The sequence below is a fragment of the Myotis davidii genome, unplaced genomic scaffold (genome assembly GCF_000327345.1).
Source record: "Myotis davidii unplaced genomic scaffold, ASM32734v1 scaffold482, whole genome shotgun sequence".
Lineage (NCBI taxonomy): Eukaryota > Metazoa > Chordata > Mammalia > Chiroptera > Vespertilionidae > Myotis > Myotis davidii.
Window position 1 is genome coordinate 1,752,476 of NW_006293550.1, and position 21,732 is coordinate 1,774,207.

Below are 21,732 nucleotides of genomic sequence, written 5' to 3' on the forward strand. Positions count from 1 at the left end.
TGGTTCCTACTCGCCGTCATCTCCTATCAATCATGTCCTCAGCAACAGCAGGAGCAATGGGAAGAGACTCAAAGGTAATTAGCGGCGCGACTCGGTTCCACATGGCCAGACAATAAAGGCCAGAGATTCCCCGTTAAAACATCTCTGTGTTAGAGTTTTACGCAAATCTATTTTGAGAAAAGAGGAAGTGTTATATAAATGAATATGAAGTTCTTGCCTTTTTAAAGAACTATTGCCAATCTTTTCATCTCAACACTAATAACCAATTTCTCCAGCTACGCCTTTGGCAGCAAGAACTTGCAAATATTCACATTATAGTGACTTGCAAAATCATCATTAAATGAAAAATACTGACTTAGAATGTTATAGAAGGATTGGAGTTCAGAATTAGAGACTCCCTAATTTACATCCTGGCATTGTGAAACAGGGCAAATTAATACTCTCTTAGCCCTGCCCTGGTAAACTATGGCCATTAATACAAATAACAAAGCACCCAGAAAGGGTTTTGTTGAGGGTAAAGTGGTACGTTAATCACTAGGTACACACTAGGCAATCAATAAATGGCACTTCAAATGTATTTATTACTTATCATACTCGAGGCAGAACACCCACCATTTAAGATGGAATGAATTTCTATAAAATATTTTAAAGGTGAACCATAGAGCACAAAGGGAATATAAAGGGAAAACTAAAATTTTGAGTTTCATATCGAAAAGGTATGTTGCACGGGCATACCTGTTTGCTGGATGTAGGAAGATACATAATTCTGCGAACTTTTATGGGGAACACGACAGGCCTGCGCTGAGGGCCTTTCTCTGAAGGCACAGGCTGGTGGGCCTCTGGTTCCCTCCTGCCCCGGAGAGGCTGGGTGAACGCTGGTCACACACAGGTGCTCTGCACTCAAAGTTCTGTTTTGAAAAGTTCAGTTTCGTGACTCACTAACTGACATCAGACAATTGTCCAAATTCTCTAAGTCTCTACTTTCCCCTCATGGGAAATGGGACATGATGGCACCTTCCTCATAGGTCCTTGGGAGGATTGAACAAGATGCCAGGCTCAGTTACATGTCAGAGGACAGAAATGCTATTTTTAAAAGAAACAGCTGATGTTGAGGCGCTGCTCTGATTTTCAAAGAAGAAACAGTCATAAAACTAGAAGCGCGGGCATTTTTATACGAAGACTATTAATACAATATGTCGTGTGATATAACTGCATCTACCTGCCATCTTTGCATTAGTATCACATTACAGAAAAAAACAGTCAAATGTCAGGTTTGATCTCATGGCAGCACTTCCGAGTACCCTAAAAGGGAACTCACTCCACTGCAGCTGTTCCAACCCTTTGCATAAGGAAACACCCTTGGTTTCCCAATGTTTTTTCATTGTTGTCTCTTTTACTACTCTCTTCACATTGTCTATTCTGGCACTGTTAAATTCAAGCCACTGAGTGCCAATCACTTTGCCCAGCTCTTTGCAAGTAATATTTTTTCCTCTTTTACAGTAGCCTTCAAACATCCAGCCTCAGGTTAATATTCCTAAACTCTTTATTCTTTCTTCCAGAAAAGGAATCTTAGTTTTGTTTGTTTGTTTTTTGTTTTGATTTTGGTTTGCTTGTTCTTTTTACAAATGTGCCACTTTCTCCTGGTTTAAATACCTAGTAGGACATCACATGCCTTCAAAATTTATAGACATTCCCAACTCAGCCCCAGAAAGAATGAGTACTCAGGTACACTCATAAGATGCTTGAGCCAGGGTTCCAGATTGACCTTTTTGCCTTAATTTATATCTCTACCAAAGAAGGGCTGATTCTAAGGCCCTGGACCGGCAGCTCTGTTGGTTAAAGCATCCTCCCAATATTCCAAGGTTGTGGGTTCAATCCCTGGTCAGGGCACATACAAGAATCAACCAATGAATGTACAAATAAGTAAAACAACAAATTGATGTTTTTCTCTCTTTCAAATCAAACAATAAACAGTATTTTTTTTTTTTAAAGAAAAGGGTGATTTTAGATCAGGGTTTCTCCCTCAAGACACCATTGGCATGTTTGGTGACTTTTCTGTTGTGGAGGCCGCCCTGCGCACTGCAGCACATTTAGCAACAGCTCTGGCCTCTACTCATTGCCGGTAGCAATCCCCTCTTTCAATGTCTACAACAAAAATATCTTCAGACATTGCCAAATACCCTTTGGGGGCGATCTTGCCAGGGATTACTCTAGGCTTTGCAATTCTATGGGTGGTACACTGAAAGCATTTGCATTAGCATTTAATTTCTTGATATTTACATTAACACCAAGTTCCTTGAGGGCAGGGAATTTTTTCTCTCTTGTTCAGTGGATACTTAGTATAGCAGACACTCATTAGATTTTTGTTGCCAACAATGAACAATGATGGAGTATCTAACTGCATAGAGATTCAAAACTCCGTTTATCACATTTCAGCAGCACTTCTTTTTTTTAAGAATATTGTGCTTGCTTGTATTTAACATAAATTCAGCTCATATCACCTTTAGAATATAAGATAATTGGGAGAAAGTATTGTACTTTCCTTCTCCCCAGTTCAACATATCAATCAATTCTGTATGTCATTAAATGTTTACACATGCTGATTGATAGAATGAAATATCTCATCTTCAGTATAGCAGCACTATTAAAACAGCAGATAGATCCAAGTCTCTGAAATACAGATAAATACCAGAGAAGCAGAAATGTTCCTTTCCAACCAATTACGTATACAGATTTGATTCTGAATTTCACAAAACTTTACATGTTCTTTATGCACCAATTCAAGAATGCTCTCCCCTCATCCCATAGCATATACGCTATGTCTTGTTGAAAGTGAGTTTTCATATCAAAAAGCAACAGCTGTTTTCAGTTACAGCACCCACGTTTAACCTTTGCAGCAGTGTAACTAACCACTGAAGAGAGAATTCAGGAATATTTACACTCAGATCTTTTGCTATTAGAAATCATTCTTACTTCTTATTTGTCTACTTAAAATACAAAAATCTGCGGCTGATTATATGAAGTTTATGACTTTCCTGATCTTGAGTCACCCTTGGGATCCCCGGGTCTCCCTCATCTCCCAGAAAAACTCTGTGATTAGAAATTCACATCGTGATCATGTTTCGAAAGAACAATCAGCAGCCACACATCGCAGAGGGCTATCAGAAAAGTGACCGAAGTGTATGACACCCGAATTTTCACTCTCACGGATTCTGCTCCATAAGTGACCACAGAGCTGTCTGCCAGCAAGATGCTTGTCCGCAGCCTGGAGGATGAGAAGCGACAGCAGCAGATCATACATCCAGTCTTTCTAGCCATGATTCTTTTAAAATGGCTCTCACTTTAAGAGCACTTTCATCAAATATTATCAAAACTTACACTTCTCCCTACAATTGTTTTCCATTAAAGTTTAGTGCCAGCTGTCAAAGTTGTAACATAAACTCTTATTAGCTTTTATAAGTTCTACTCTGGAACTAATAAGGGATTGTCAAAACTCCAAACGCAGGCCTAGGTGGGGGCAGAAATCACAGGAAAGAAGGTGGAAAGTGCTCGATGAAGCTGCACTGGCAAAGCAATCACTCTGAAACTTTCACCAATGCATTTCACAGAATCTAAGACTCTCAGGCTGGGGGAAAGACCCAGTCCTCAGTTTATTTTGCATAGGGTTTGATTTCTCCTCCTCTGGGAGGGGACGGCTAAAACAATAAGACAAATAATTGAAAATTTTAATAAGATATCAATAACCTCTTCAGAATTGTTACATGCATTCTGAAAAAAATTATATTGTATTCTCTAAATTTTAAAATGTGGAAGTTTGCTAAGATCTTAATAGCTAGAAAGAAAAAGTATAGTTGAAAAATCAAAGATGAATAATATTATTTACAAAAGCCATAGATTATATAATATATAAGGTGTTTTTAAAATGTGTTTAATGAAATGGCATGCAGCAAAGCAGAACAAAAAATGACTGTCCACATAAACCCCAAAGTAGTCAAAGTTAAAGAAATAAAAATTGAAATGAAATTTCAAGACTTCCTGTAGAGTCTTACTGGACTTGACAGTAATTTATGATGGCAGATCCATGAGTTATAGGATAAGGTGTTATTTATTAAGATGTCAAATTCAGTATAATTTTTATATATTCAAAATAACCAGTATTCCCTCTCTCACAAAGAAATGTGGCTTTTTCTTGAAAATTTAAATCACTTTTCAGATGAGTTTACATTAATAGATCCTTAGTAAATGGTATACAGAACAATGTTCTGGACTACCTTTGAAAATGAGGCTGAAAATGAAACAACAAATAATACTTGCGTGCGAGTAAAATCAGAACTATTTTTCTTTCAGGAATTGGAAGTCCTCCCCCCAGCCCCCGCCCCATGTCTTAAATTCGCTCAGTGAATTCTGTCCTGGAGAGTTTGATTCATATTTTGCCACAGGCAGACCCTTAAACAAATAAATGATTCAGGGGGCAAATTATTTGTGTTCTCTAAAGACTATACATTTGGCATGTAGGGGTTACCTAAATTATTATTTGGACCAAACCAGGCAAAGCCTCTAAAAGTTCATACAACAGAGTGATGTAGGAAAAAAGAATGTGGTATCTCAAAAGCAGATACCCTACAGCTATTTGATAAGGGCTGACTGTAAACTAGGCTATAACCTTAGGAAAATACCTTAAGACTGACCCATAAAATGGTCTTCTGGGTTATGATAAAGACTAGTAAAATACCTCTTAAAGAGAAAATCTCATACTGTTTTCCCTTCTTCAAACAACAGAATTAATAATGTTATATAACTAAATTAACCCATACAAGGTACAAGAATACTATTTTACTAAAACACTGTAATTCTTATTTAGCTGTAATTCTGTGTTAGAATGTTACTAACATTTATAAAACTGCCTGTGATTTTTAAGGTCTTTTATGGTGGTTCATTGCTGATCATTTAACTTGTTCTTATTCATTAGGAGGTATTTAATGGTTGGATAGGAATTTGTTCTACTCCCTAAATTTAAGGACAGGCATATCTCTCCTAAATATGTTTGCAATTAAATTGTCTCTAACTGCTCAAAATAGTCTGATTTTTAGTATACACAGAGCAAAGAATTTGCATTTCTTCCTAGTATCTTAAAGATGCAAATCCATGGTTCAAATTTATACTGTTTGTTTTTATACAGACTCAAAGATAAACTACATAGTTAAACAAGTCACAAACAAAATATGCTCCCTCTCTTTTTCATATTTGAAACAAGTTTTTATTTAATTACTGTTTAGACAGTTCATCCAAGTAATTTGATTGAAATTATCCGGTAATATCACATAGTAATTCATGCTAGCACATTTGGCTTTTACTTCATACAATTTATATTGTTCTCCCTGTTGCCCGTTTTTAGTATTTGGGTGATTCTCAACTATGCATAATAAATACCTGAAATAAGTCAAATAGATATAGTTAGCACTACACAGAGTCAAGTAAAATGGCTGGACAAATAATTTACTTACTTGATTACTTATTTTTGATTCACATAATTTCTACAAGGTAAGCATATTATTTATTGTTATATCCTCTCCAACTATGTAATCTAGTCTTTTTTACAAATATATTTTATTGATTTTTCACAGAGAGGAAGAGAGAGGGACAGAGAGTTAGAAACATCGATGAGAGAGAAACATCAATCAGCTGCCTCTTGCACACCTCCCACCGAGGATGTGCCCGCAACCACGGCACATGCCCTTGGCCAGAATCGAACCCGGGGCCTTTCAGTCTGCACGCCCACGCTCTATCCACTGAGCAAAACTGGTCAGGGCTAATCTAGTCTTTTTTTTACAATGAATGTTAGAACAGATCACAGTATGAAATAATTCAAGATTTAATGTTATTGAAATGTAACATTTTTATTTTATTTTGCTACTATTGTTTGCTTGTTTCCTAACCTATATTTTCTTAAATCAGCTGAAACCTGAATATCTTTCTGGGTATACAAGTAAAAATGTCCATATAAAAATTCAAGGCTGCTTTTGAAAAAACAATGGAAAGACCCATCCTAGAAACAATAAGCAACTGAGACATATGCCAGGTGGGAAAAATCAAGAATTGTTTAGAAGAAGAAGGAGAAAAATAAAAGCTAAATATAAGAGAATAGAAAAAATACCATCTATGATTGAATAGATTAGAGGTTTAATGGAACTAAAAGTGAAATATCCTGGGCTATGGGAGGAAGAATCCTGTTTGAAAGAAGGTGGACAGCCAGTGATGAAGTCATAAATACATAATTATATAAATTCATTGTAAGATTATTTTCTCTCCCTCAAGTTATCTCTAAAGTCTAAGATTTGGGGTAATATACAGACTATTAAAAGGGTGTTATATCTAAGGGTTTCAATACAGATTAAAATAAGAAAGCAGGAAAGGCAATATATTCAAGAATGCTGATCACAGACGATAACAATGAGGTTAAAATACCTTTCATCCAGTGCTAGACACTCTACACTGGGAAAGAAACACATCGGTTGGCAATTCTAAAGGGTAAAGTTTGTGAGTGAGACAACTGAGGTTTAAACTGGTGAGCCACACACTTGATCAGTAGCATTCTTGGAACTCTTGAGCCCAAGCATTAAAACATTAAGCTGAACAACAAAATAAAAACATTAAGCTGAACAACAAAATAAAAACAAATTTGGGAACTATCTTGGCAGACTTCTGCGCTATATTAATGTTTCCATTACTTATTATCTAAATTGGTGAGAAGACAGAAACTTGTATAAATCAGAGGTTTTATAGTTATTAGTAAGTTGTCATAGCATATCTGTTTAATTCATTTCAAAGTTATTTAGATTATTGCTTATAAGTGGCATATTTTTATTGAAATGATTGATTTGTTTGAAAAGTCATGGCTGTGTAAGTGTTAAAGGCAGAGTGAGAATAAAGGACTGTGGTTTTAAACTCAAGAAAAACGAATAACATTTTTGTAATTCAAGGTAAGAAACCTGATCATTACAGTGCAGTCATTAAAAGATGAATCCATACATTAAGAACTAAATATATAAAGTTAAGGGAGAAAATTCAGCATCTTCATAAACAGATCTTTCTCACTATAAGTATGAAACTTGTGATAACTGCTTTTTTCAGGTCAGAAAAAGAATATTCATCAGAAATTTATAAAAGAAAAAGTATTCTCTCAGCCATATGCAATATTATTACTTTACTCCATATATTATCACTATAATGATAATTCAGATAAATCTAATCTTTAATTGTTGCAACTGAATGTGATATAACAATTGCATTTGTTTCAAATTGCAAACATGAACATCTTCATGTGCAAGTCTTTCTAAACGGTCTCGTGACTTCAAAGATAAATAATATAAAGAATGTTCTCTCCAGAACTTACATTGTAAGAATACATAGTTGGCACAGAAATACCCCAGTATTTATTCACTCAGTAATTGTCTAATTGAGAACTTAATTATACTCTACCAGGTTCTAAGGACAATGTTCCAACAAAAAGACAAGAAACTTCCCGTCTTAAAACAACTGGAAAGAACTACTTCTGAATTCATTACAACAAAAGAACACCTTGCAGTTTTAGAAGGTGCACATCGACTCAGTAGGTGCTAAGAAATTTCTACTGAGATGTTTCATTTTCTCTAGCTCCTCTGTCAAAGCAAGAAGAACCTTTCTGTTATGGAAACCTTGACAACTCCTTTAAGACAGTTTCTGAATTGACACAGAAGTAAGTGGAGAGTAAGAGTTGGTATTGTTAAGACTTAGGTGAAACAAACATAATTACAAATAATCCTCAACAAGTCTCCATGCCTTGATACATCACATCAAACACACTTTTCTATAAAGCTGCTAATGTACAAGAACAAGGAAGAAAGTTAGCATTCCACGATGAATGCATAGAGATAAAACACAGAGCAACAGATTCTTCAGTGACATTAATAAGGTACTTGGTACATTAAGTCTAAACAAAGTTTGTAGGAGCAGGAATATTTATAGTAACCTCCTGGTATCTGCCTCGAATGTAATTAATTGACTATATAAAAAGCCATTAGCATTCTCATTTCTTCTCTTCAAACTGAATCAAAGCAGATAATATAATTCATTAGCCAGGATAAAAAAATAACAAGGATCATGAGGTTCCCTTGGAATTAATATAAAATTCTCCCAAACCTCCAATCCTAAAAAGTGAAAAGAGTTATGATGGAATGTAAGAAGTATGATGAATTTCCTAAATGAAATAAATCACATAAAACAAGATAGTCAATGAATGAAAGCAAATAGCAAATGATTTAGGTTTATAATTTTAATTTTTAATGTTATATTTTTAAAGCATGTTTATTGACATCTTATAAAAACAACTCAACCTGAAATTGACTACTTTCTCAACATCCAGAAAGTTTGCCCAGATCCCAGAAACATGACCTAAATGAGGTTTGAGCCACACACAGAGTAAATTAAGAGATACCACAATTTCTTACTCTATCATTAAGTTGAGAAATGACTTTTTTAAACAAAACCCATATTTTAAAATTATATATTAAAGAAAGTGCTTCTCGCACTCTCAAACCAAGTCTGATGTATGAATTCTTATTTTTCTTAATAATTTTATAATACCCCATTATATGTTTAAGCTTGTGTAGTTTTTTTTTTAATGTGCATTTCTACCTTACCAAATTTATCATAATAAGTACTTTTTACTTTCTTGGAGCTGCCTTTTTCTGTGTTTTGAGTTTGCTTAGCACACAGTTCCTGAGTAATTCCTTACCCATATGCCTTTCATTGCTCCCCAGTATTCTTCCTCCAACCGATCCTTGAAGGAGAAAGCTGCATTTTCTACTCTTAGGATCTCATGTTTCTTCAGTGGCAAAGAAAAGAGGCCAGCAACATAAAGCATTTATTGCAGAAAATGTTAATTTCCCATACTCATATCCTCCCTTATCAATATCTCCTTCCGCAGCAATACTAATGCCTTTGCTTCAGTCTATTATTAACTTAGCTCTGTTTATAATTCAGCTAAAAATCTGTGTTCCTTTGGAGACAGAGACCAAAACATTTTACATTTTAAGACACATATTCACTTATATGTGCACACACGTGCGTGCGTGCACACACACACACACACACACACAACCTCATACTTTTAAACAATCAAAATAACTTAGCAGTCATAATGTTCATCTTCCTTTGCTAATGTCTAATAGGATTTAGCACATATTAGAGGTTCAATAACTGTTCAATAACTGAATAAATGATTAAAGGATACTTTCATCTACTTTTTCTCATTTAAACTTTTTATTTTTATAATTTATTGGTGTTACATTGGTTAAAAATTATATAGGTTTAACATGCACAATTCTACAATACATTATCTGTTTATTGTATTAGTGTTCCCCGCCCCAAATCAAGTCTCCTTCTGTCACCATTTATCCCCTTTTATCTTCTTTCCCCTTGGAAATCATCATGCTGTTGTCTGTGTCTATGAGATTTTTTTGTGTGTGTTTGTTTGGATTTTTTGCTTAATCCTTTCACCTTTTTCACTCAGTCCCATACCCCCTTCTTCTCTGACAACTGTCTGTCTGTAGTTTTTCTATGAGTCTGTTTCTATTTTGTTGCTTTGTTTATTTTGTTCATTAGATTGACCTCAGACCTGTCAGAATGGCTATCATGAATAAATCAACAAACAACAAGTGCTGGCAAGTATGTGGAGAAAAGGGAACCCTCTTGCATTGGTGCAGCCACTATAGAAAACAGTATGGAGTTTCTTCAAAAAATTAAAAATGGAACCACCTTGTGACTCAACAATTCCATTTTTGGTTATATATACAAAGAAACCTGAAACACTAATTCAAAATAATATATACACCCCTGTGTTTATTGCAGTGTTATTTGCAATAGCCACGATGTGAAAGGAGCCTAAGTGGCCATCAGATGAGTGGATAAAAAAGCTATAGTACGAGTACACAATGGGATACTACTTTTCTGTAAAAAAAAAAAAAAGAAAGAAAGAAAGAAAAGAAGAAAGAAATCTTACTTTTGGGGACAGAATGGATGGGTCTGGAGAGCATTATGCTAAATGAAATAAGCCAGCCAGGGAAAGACAAATACCATATGATTTTACTTTTTCTCATTTTAGGAATAAGTGGGCTATTGTGAAAGTTTGCATTATGTATGAGAGTAGATAACACCTTAGTTAGAACTATAGTCCTATACAAAGACAATTTTGGTTTTTCTTATAGCTCTGAAAGTAATGGATGAGTTTTTTGAAAACAAAATATTTTTATCAATATAATTTTCCAATCAAACAAAGATTGTCACGTTTTCATAATTTAATAACTGTCCCAACATCTGTGAGACAGATAATTCAAAATATTTCATTTGATGTCATAAAATAACTATGTTATGAAATGTAAACCCTCTGTAAGGCCTCCGTGTGGAATAGCCAAAATTCTAATGGGAATTTTCCACATTTTGAGATAATGACTCAATAAACAAATTATAAAACTCAACTTCTGAAATGTATAAGCTGTGTAAGGTGATTAGCTCTTTCACTTTACCCCAAAATTTTCTAAACACAATAGTAAAGGGTCTGAAATCTCAATGCAAAGGCTTCTCATTATAAATAAACAATTTCCGTTAATAATTTTGAAATACTCAAAATTAATATCTTGTTTCCCTATTAACCAAAGCACCTCTGTACCCCTGAAAGAGGATTTATTGGTCTGTCTTGCACTAAAATTATCCACTTATGTATCTGCCTTTCATAATAGATTGTGAGCTCCTAGAAGGTAGATAAAATGACTTACTTATCCATGTTTCCCCTATGCCTGGCACATTATTAATTTGTATTAATAGATGGTCAAAAACACTTATTGAGTTAAATTTGGCAAATATTTTATGCATATCTAAAGTGCATGACAATCCACATATCCAGATTTTACTAACTTAAGCCAAACCTCATTTTCCCATAATATGGCATTTTGGCTAGCAATTCTTCTTTCTTAAAAATCTAGAAACAGAAAAATCTGGGAAATATACTGAAATAAATAAACCTTATATTCACAGATCCTTAGTTACTTTGTGCCAACTTTTTGCGGCCCTACTCATCCTTCAATATACAGAACTGTAACTCCAGTGGAATTTGTGTCCTGGGGTTTCCTAATCTCTGTCACCACTGGACTGAATCATAGGAAAGCTTGTGGGTTGAGGTTGGGACTGCAGACCTTGGGATCAGACTGCCTAATTTCAGATCTCAACTCTCACACTCACTTATTAAGGAACTTAAGGCAAGACATTTAAACTACCAAAGCTTTGTTCTCATTTAAAAATGGAGATAATAACAGTATGTATCAATAGGTAATTTCAAAGGAAAAATGAAGTAACTCATAAATATTACTTAACAAGTCAGCACAGTGTCTGGCATCTCCTAAGTGCTTAATGAATGTTTAAAAAGTCTGAATTGTTACTACAGTGCTTGGAATGAAGTACATTCTCATTAAAGTTGTTGAAATAAAGTGAAGGTAGTCTAATTTTCTTCTGTTTTAGTCAATTAAAAGCCTATGATTACTTTTCAAAAGAGTGACATGATTTTTTGTAAACAAAAAACAACAAAATAAACAACCAATGAAACACATGTTTAGCTATTTTGTCATGTTTACCTTTTTGAAGCATTACCATGTCTCTGTGTGCCTGAAGTACTTGTGATCAAACACTGATTTGTGCAAGTCATAGCCATCTCTTCTGACCAGCCCACAATCTTATTAAAAACCAACCATAAAATTAAAAATTAAGAAAGGAAACCATAACAAACACCAGCACCATCACTGACAACAATAGCAAAATTGCAAGCCTCAAGCCAACCTGGCCTACCCAATTACAGAATCAAGGTGTTGAGAACTTGATAAATTAGCAAATGTCAACAAATAACTGTAAGTCTATGCTCCACCTTCAAATCACATGACTGAAAAATCATCCCTTTTTAAATTCCAGTCACATCCCATTTCACACATCATCTTCCCTTCTACTAAAATTATTGTTGTTGCTTTATCTCCAATATATTTTCTTAGAATAGTTTGTATATAAGCATATGCATGTCTTATTCTAATACTAGTATTTATAAACGTCGAGAAAGTCTGTAACAATATAGCATTTTTTATATCAAAGAGGTGCTGTGATGTCCTTCAATATAATAAAGTACACAATTCAAGGATGTAAAACCTAAATTAATGTGTTCTCTAGGAATAATTTGACATGGAACATCACTGAATAGCGTAGTAACTTTTAAAAAAGTGGTTCGGTAAATTAAGATGCAGTTAGTAAAATAATAGCAATTCTGAATTTATTGTGAACTTTCTGAATACCACTTAACATTGTTCTTTTTAAAAAATATTCTTCTAAAGTTGTCTTCAAGTCAGTATGTGTAATGGGCTGATAATTTGAATCCTTTATTTCTATTATCACTTTTATGTGATTCTATTTATCTCACTGATACTTATTTTTCTATTTCTTTTAATTCTTTTTGAGATATAAAGCACTATATAAAATTATTTAAAATCCAAACATCTAATGATTAGATTTCTTGTTGGATGTAATAATTTATGAGATATCTTTGTTTAAATTGATACATATTATTAAAATGGAGACACATGATTCCTCTCCTGGTATGAGTATCAGAGATTGGTTCCATAGGGATGAAATTAGTGACGGTGAGAAATTAGAGAATATTTAATTCCTCTTCAGCTAGGTCTTAATCATTTCATTTAAAATTAATCTCACAAACATCATATATCACAAATAATACTATGATAATAAAACACAATTCAAGTGGATAATGAAGCTATTGAGTGTTCCCTCTGCTCATGTATATAAGCAAGCAGTAGCTAGTATGTTGTTTCAAGTTTAGAACTTTCAAAACTATACTTAGTAACAGTATTCAAATGGTGATTGCCAAGGATCTAAATAATACCAAGAAGTATGAGGCTAGAATGTACCATTTGTTCTCATTAAAATTTTTTCTATAAACTATATCTGTAGTCAAAAGCAAAATGCTATGTTCCATTCAGATTGTTAGAAAGGTAAATTTATATATAAAGTATAATAATTTCTTCCCTTTGGACTTGAGGTTTACTTAATGGCCTTAAGAATAATACCAAACTCAACTTCTTTGGCATAATGTAATAGGAAACAAAAGTGTTAAAACAGATTAGATTCTACAGACTAGGTAGTTAAGCATTCCTATGCATTTCTACATTTAAAATTTTAATGTATAAAAGACTAATTGTATAGCAATATAATACATTCTACTATGAGACATAAAAGCGCAAACCTAGTCAGCACACATTCTAATTCTCTTAGAGTTAACTTACCTGCCCGAGTATCAATGATGTTTCTTCTTTCAACATGAAAATGACAGGGGATTATTTTTTTCTTAGAGTTTCATTTCCATAGTCATTAAATAGCAGGGAAAACTTAAAAATAGCAGGAGTTACAACTCTAGTGGGGTATACGCCAGCACCACATGCTCAAACATGTTAATATTTCTAAAATAAATGAAGAATCAACACATCAAGTGGAATAAACTTAGTCTATATATAGACTCTGTTCTATTTAAGGCATGTTTGGCTGCCAAGTGAGCATAGGTTTAGTTAATTTGTTTCAATTACTCTACGATAAACTCGCAGGTGAGAAATACCACTTTAAGGAAAATGGAGAGGACTTACCTTGGCACATAAAACCCCTCTCTTCATAGCCAGCATTGCATGAGCACTTGCCGATGGGTACAAGCCATTCACCTTCTGTACTGCAGTACATCCTAGGAGGATCATCCTCCTTTGAATTGTTAACACAAGAACCTCTAACCTCCACCAGGGATTGAGAATCCATCGGTACTGTGTCTGGAAACATGGCCAGATTCTTCACTATGAATGGGCACTTTTTGAAGTACACTCTCACGGACACCAAGGCAACACAAGCTCCAACATCTTGAAAAGCCAAATAAAATCCCTTTTTGTTGACAGGGCCTACTTCTCTAACTTCAGTGTTGAGTTTAAGAATACGGTCCCCAAGATCCATTTGCGTGAAACTTTCATCAGCTGCAATGGTGTCAATCTTTGTAAACTGATGCTCTCGGAACTTGACCCCATGATCATCATCGGACTCCATGTAGTACAGGTTGAAAGTCTCCTTGCAGGTTCCCAAAACGAACGGGATGCTATTACAGTCTCGTAGAGTGAACTTGAGTTCCACATAGATCTTCTGAGCTGAGTTCCTGGGGACCCAGTTGGTCCTCAGCCAATTATTTTGACTATGTTCCATTACATTGCACACCTGGTAAGTCCTGATGGGTGTGTAATGCTCATCAACGCCACTGATTTCTTCCCACTGAAGAATCAGAGGAGAAACAAAAAAGAGGCAATTAATAAATTAAGAATAATGAATAAATAATAAACGAGATGAGGGTGCTAATGGTGTCACAGAAAATGCAAAGTAAATAAGCTGAAACTTCAGTGTTGCTCATTAAAGGTCATGATGTAGCAACACCATAACATTCTTGATTTTTTATTTGCAAGGTTCTCTGAATCCATGGACACAAATAATTTACAATTTTGATGAATGCATGTGAATTGCATTAAAGTTCATGGGACATTTAGGGAAAATGTTGCTTAGCATTTGATTAGATCACAAAATATTCCAGCATTAAAACCTCAACTCAGTCAGACCAGCATGGCTCAGTGGCTAAGCATTCACCTCTGAACCAGAAGGTCATTGTTCAATTCCTGGCCAGGCCATATCCCTGGGTTGCCAGCTGGATTCCCAGTGTGGAGCATGCAGGAGGCAGCCAATAAATGATTCTTTCTCATTATTGATGTTTCTATCTCCCTCTCCCTCTCCCTTAGCTCTCTTAAATCAATAAAAATATAGTAAAACAAACAAAACGCTCAACTCAGGCATCTTCAATAACACTATAAAATGGTTTTATTGTATGTTTTTGGATTTTTGTTTTTGTTATTAAAAAGAATGAAAAAATATGACTGCCTAAATGAATCTTCTCCCAATTTTGGCCAAATTTTGGTAAAATCAGTACATGGAAAACCAAAGTAAATCTAAATGATGCTATGACCACATGTGTCTTCATGTATGACATTTTTAATATAGTCATGGTGGACTATGAAAGAAAACTTGAAGTAAAACTATAAGCATCCATTCTTCTTGACCCAAAATAAAAGCTAAAATAGCTATGCACAGAGAACAAAAGATAGTAAACATTTAGGTAGTAAACATTTTAATTCTTAATATCTTTTACTCACATTTAATTTTACACAAGAAAAAAATAAATGGCAATTTGAGTTGTTGCTGTTATAGCAGTTAGGGTTACCCTAATACAAGTGTTTTTTATTGTAAGAACACTTAAAATGTTTGAGCCTTTTTAGAGCACTGAAGCCCTGACTCTCCGATCCTCAGAGCAGGTTTTGAGAAGCTTTTAAGTTGGCATCAGATAGTTTGTGTTACTTACAACTCCATGATTATAACAGTTTTGCCTACTGCTGCCCAGAAAGCACAATTTTTACCATGACATTCTTGAATTCAAAGGCTCCCCGTTACCTATGCATAACTCTGGTTTGACATTTCTGTTTTTCCAAAAATTGGTGCTAACCTACATTTAGATCTTGCTAGAAGTCTGAATTGAGATTAGTGAATTATTTTTCATTATGCACATACCATCTTCTCATCAAAATGAACTCTTTCACTGTTTTTAAATATACATTTGATCTTTATTTTGTGTATGGTATTACCCCAACTGGATTGTGCTCTTTTCTCCTTGATGCCTTCCATACCTCACTAATGCTTATTACATAACAATGCATTATATAACCCTTATTAAATACCATATTTAATTCATAAAACATGTTAAGGTAAGTTAAGTTTTGCTTCATTGCCTTTGCTAAATTTTAGACCTCGTCATATCCTCGGCAGTATGCAACATAAAACTTCACCTTTCGAAAGGTGCATACATTTTTTTTTCTTATAATACATGTAGAAATAATTCAAGAAAGTAACACATATAAGGTTCTTAATAGATAATATATCTTAACTTTTAAATAAATAAACAAACACAGTCCTTGTGAACCCCTATATAAATGTATTATAAGTTTTTCTCCATTAAGGGAATGGCAAGTTTACCTACCTTTAAACAAAATCAATGGCACTTAAGGTGTATTAAAATTTTTTATATGTATTTATTAAAAACACATAGAAATTAATTTCAAGCCATAACTTCTAGTCACAAAATAAGATGAAATTGATGATAACCACAAGAAAATAAATCTGACATTTATTTGGCCTTTGACCTAATTAGAAAAATAAATTATTTGCATTAGGGTGTTTAAATTAACAAAAGTAATTTGTGGACCACCATTAATACAGCTAAAATAATTCTTATTCTCCTTACCTCTCCTACAAAACTAAAAATAAACAAAAACAAAAAACTTAAAAAGCACTACTTAGTTTAATAATCTCAATCATTCAAGATCTAAAATATAAAAAAGGCATGAATTTTCTGGAGATAAAATTGTTTTGACTTAGGTCCAACAAAGAAACAAATTTGGACTATTTTAGAAAACCTTAGAATTAACATATAAGACACGTTTATACTATTATCTTAATATAAGAAAATAAAATATTCACACTGTGCTTTTACTAATCAACAATACACCATTCCTCACCATCCACTCTATGAAATTTTAAGAAGAAAACTGTGCATGAGAGTCTCAATCCTCAGGATTTTACACTGAGATGCTTATAATAGTATTGTCATATGTTAAGCAAAATTAATGTATATCTTTAGTACCAGAAAAATGAAAAAAAAGCTTGACTGGTGTGGCTCAGTTGGTTAGCACATCGAACTGCATAAGGAAGGGTTGCTGGTTTGATTCCCAGGCAAATCACATGCCTAGGTTGTGGGTTTGATCCTCAGTATGGAAGGCAACCAATCAATGTTCTCTCTTAAATTCTCCCTCTCTCCCCCCTCTCTAAAATTAATAAGTGTATCTTCAGGTGAGTATTAAAAAGTTATAAGAAAAGAAGAATGAAAGAAAAAGAGTGAACAGAGTTGGTGTTCCCCATAACTCTGATACTCTGTTGTTGAAAGGTCATCATGATGTGGAATCACCTCTATGGTCATCACATTGGCTCTCCAAAGGCACTATAAAGACAGAGCCAACAAAACCCCCAGAGAGTAAATGTTTTCTGTGGACATTTTAAAGAAAGTTAGATCATGGACATCATTATTTTAAAATAAACCAATTAACTTAAAAATTTTCGGTCAAGGTTTCCTTTTCAGAATAAATAGGAGTTTGTACTTTGACTGATGAATCGATTGCAAATTTCTTCTGCTATGTATGAGCAGCATTTTTACTAGACATGAAACAAAGAAGAAATTATAGAGAAATTTTCATAATTTGATGTAAACTATTATTTTAATTATGGAGCTTTCACTCTGGTTTAATAATTTTCCTCTCAATACTAATTCAGCAAGCTATCACAAGTCCTTGAATGCAGAGGTATAAATCTCAGAAAGATAATACAAACAGCACCACAATACTTTGAATGTAAAAGGTTGCAGAGAGCAATTATCACTTCATTAATTTGTAATGAAGACCAAATTGCCTGTAAGTGATAGTGGCTTGCCATCTCAGACCACTTGCAAAAACATTGTCACTAACTCTGGCATTTACTAAGGACTGAAGATAGTAGAAACAAAATCCCTAAATGAGCATTTTCACAATAGCAGCAGCTAAGCAAAAACCATTAATTAAAACTACTGTTGTAAACCTTACTCTATATAATTTTAAGAATGTCCATATTTACCCTATTTTCTTACTCCAAGAACTAACATGTAATGTTCATAAATTATTATAGATATGTTATTGCTGCAATCACTGTCTCAAGGAAGACTCGGAAAATGAAAACAGGTGCCATATAGAATTGGTTGGTCCAAAGGTTCTTTCTATTCATTGTATTAATTCCTAAAGAAAATCTCTGCAAGGGGTATCCAACAGCAATGTTGTCTTCAGCAGAAGGGAATACTGAACTAGGAGGAGCTCAAATTCTTTCTAAAGCTCAAGTCTCCCAAATCAACAATTCTGATATGTAGATTCTTACTCCAAGCCTTTATTATTAGACCACAGAAGTCAAACAGAACTCAGTGCCCTGTGGTTATGTTGTGTTCTCTTGTTCCAAATTATAGAACTGGAAACCAGTGGTATCCAGATGTACTCCTCCTAGCAAGGTCACTCTGAAATATATTCTCAACAGCATAATCAGAGTGAACCTCCCCATCATCAAAAGATAGTGTAGGATACAAAGGAGACTCTTGATTCATATTTTCTAGATAGAAGTTCTGTCATTGTGTTAGGGGCAGCAATAGAATATTGAAAAATAGCACAATTATAAGAAATATTAATCATGCTCTCTTAACCAGGATGTTCTGTTCTGGTTAGAGAAAGCACATTCTAATATGGCTGAGAGTTGTATGCCCTGGGACATGGGAGCTAATATCGGAATGTGGTCCATCATTTCCTGAGAACTGTCTACATTATGGAAAGATGTACAACCTCATGGCTGGAACAATCTAGTCCTGGAAGCACCTACCCTTTGCAATGCCCAGCCCCTATTTGCCTGAAATCTGGTCCTGGAGGTGCCCAGAGGCACTGTCCCTCAGCAACACCTCCCCGACCTGCATTGCCTGTGACCTGTAACCATTATACCTTGCCTTCTTCTCTATACTTGTAATTCTTACTCTCACACATAATCTCTGCCTCCTACCCAATATGAGCAGCTGGCTTATGGGAGGGACGCAGCATATTTTTTTTGGACGCCCTGCTGCTCTCCCAAACCAATGGCATTTTGGAATAAATGCTCAGATATGATTCAACCCTCTCTCTGCTTAATTGGCTCAAGTAGTGATAGGCAGCCTGAACCTCTTGGTTGTCCAGTTACAATTGATTCAAACATTTTTTTTTGGAAAAACCTATATTTTAACAATTAATCAGCATTTAACCTAATAACTATCATTCTGACAAACCTCAATTATAGTAATTAAGGATTTTTACTCAATATTAATTACTGTCTTGGATACATTTTTAGCTACTTGGTAATTGGAAAAAGTAGGAAAATGTTTGCATTTTTAAAAAGATATGTTTGTAATGATTTTAGAGAGAAAAGGAGAGAGAGAAACATCAGTGTGACTTAATCAGCTGCCTCTTGGACTCTGCAGGGGGATTAAGCAGGTACTCCAGATTGGGAATCTAACCAGTGACCTCTTGGTGAATGGAAAGACTCTCAACCAACTGAGCCACACTGGCCAGGGCTGTTTGCATTTTTCTTTTTTGAAGATGGAGAACCTGAAGTTGGGTATAGGTTAACATGAATTGGAAAATATTAAGAAAGTGAAAAAAAAAACTTCATGATTTATCTAATAAGACATAAATTCAATTTCTTAAAAATCTAGATGGTAATAATCAATCTATACTAATAAAAGCCTAGGTGGCATCTCACCCTCGCATCAACACAAGATGGCCACCCCATGTCATCACAAGTTGGCCACCCCCATGTCATCACAATATGGTCGCCTCAATGTCATCACAAGATGGCCACCACCATGCCGTCACAAGATGGCTGCCCCCACATCATCACAGGATGGCTGCCCCAAGATGTCTGGCAGGGGAGGGCAGTTGTGGGCAATCAGGCCAGCAGGGGTGGGCAGTTGGGGGTGAACAGGCCACCAGGGGAGAGCAGTTGTGGGTGATCAGGCTGGCAGGGGAGTAGTTAGGTGTCAATCAGGCTGGCAGGGGAGTGGTTAGGGGTGATCAGGCAGGCAGGCAGGCAGTTAGGAGCCAGTAGTCCTAGATTGTGAGGGGGATGTCCAACTGCTTGGATTGGGCCTAAACCAGCAGTTGGACATCCCCAGAGAGTTCCCATATTGAAGAGGGTGCAGGCTGGGCTGAGGGACACCCCACCAGTGCATGAATTTCATGTACCAGGCCTCTGATATTCTTATGTTTACAATATTGCTTTTGCATTTCAGTGGTTAATAAGAATCAATTTCTGTTCATTATTAAATGCTGATAATTAATTTTGCATTCAATGTTTGTTAATGATATAAAGTTGATCCATGCTATTCTTTCTCTATATTTCTTACATTTTTCTTCCCTTGCACACACTCATTTCAAAATTCAGTGTTCATCTTAGAAATATTTTCACATTTACCATACATTAAACCATCTAGGACAATACACATCATTATTTTATGCATGGAAATGCATAACTGCTTATAATAACAATGTCACTATCAAGTGTCAGGCACAGATATACTTACAAAGGTCATTATACTTCCAGTTATTTATAAATAGCACATTCTGTTCTCAAAAGGACATACACACATATAGGTATATCTATCTCTGTGTATATACAAACGTATATTTCTAACAACCCTATATAATAAAACCCTAATATGCAAATAGACCAAACCAAGGAATGATTGGTCACTATGATGGACACTGACCACCAGGGGGCAGACACTCAATGCAGGAGCTGCCCCCTGGTGGTCAGTTTGCTCCCACAGGGGAAGCACCGCTCAGCCAGAAACCAGGATCACTGCTGGAGAGCGCTCCCTGCAGGGACATCCCTTAAAGAGTCCTGGACTGGGAGAGGGTGCAGGCCGGGCTGAGGGACCCCACCCCCCAACCCCAGTGCATGAATGTCATGCACCGTGTCTCTAGTATTATGTAAAAAGGTAGAGTAAAAAAGTTGAGATTAATAAGGAATAGAATTGTTTGGGTTTTGGGTTTTTGTTGCTATTGATGTTGGCTTTTGGTCAAATCAGAGAATTATGTTTATAACCAGAAAATCAAGGAGGAAGAAGATGGAGATTCTATGTTGAAAAGCCAGCATCAGTAACAAGATGCAGGCCAGAGACGAAGAATAGAAATTCCCAGAAGGGACTTGACTGGGATGGTAGGCCAGTATCTTCATAGTAATGACCACTATTTATCCCCCCAGACTCATATCTAAACTTCTAAGTATTCAGCAGAAATTTGATAATGGTATTAGGACTTTCTTAATGAATATAGGGAGGACAGTGCCACAGTTTGGGTAAGTGTACTAAAAAGAAAACCAGGACAAGGGGTGAAAGTACAGAGATTATTGTTTTTTAAATATGTTTTTATTGATTTCAGAGAGAGGAAGAGAGAAGGAGAGATAGAAACATCAATGATGAGAATCATTGATGACCTGCCTCCTGCATGCCCCCTACTGGGGATTAAGCCTGCAAACCTGTCATGTGGTCACATGCTCTGATTGGGAATCAGACTGTGACCTCCTGGTTCAAGGGTTCACACTCAACCACTGCCCCACACTGGTTGGGCAGGACAGAGATTATTAATGAGGAAAGCCAAGAAAAGATTTCAGAGTATGAGAGCAACAGTTAGGACCAGGACGGTGTGACAAACCTATTTAGGATTATCAAGAATATTGGGTAGGTCATGGTACTTTTGTAGTTATAAAAACACAGAGACTATTAAGGGCATTGTCTTTAGAAAGCTTGAGGGTATGGGGACCCTTGTGTCCCTTATAACCCCCTCCCTTGAATTCTCTGTCTTTACCCAGCACTTCATGTTCACAGATGCTTCCATCTTCATTCTCAGTGCTTCTCAGTTCCTTTAATCCCCA

General features: G+C 35.4%; 1 protein-coding gene across 1 annotated transcript in view; it reads right to left on the reverse strand.

Annotated features, from left to right (window-relative positions):
• Nucleotides 1-3,096: 3,096 nt before the first annotated feature.
• Nucleotides 3,097-21,732, reverse strand: part of LOC107183680 (ephrin type-A receptor 3-like) — a 116,202-nt gene continuing 97,566 nt past the window's right edge. The window contains exons 3-5 of the mRNA XM_015566219.1: nt 13,725-14,385; nt 11,680-11,761; nt 3,097-3,265 (exon numbers count right to left, since the gene is read on the reverse strand). Of these exons, the coding sequence (XP_015421705.1) occupies nt 3,097-3,265; nt 11,680-11,761; nt 13,725-14,385 (912 nt within the window). The remainder of the gene's footprint in view (nt 3,266-11,679; nt 11,762-13,724; nt 14,386-21,732) is intronic.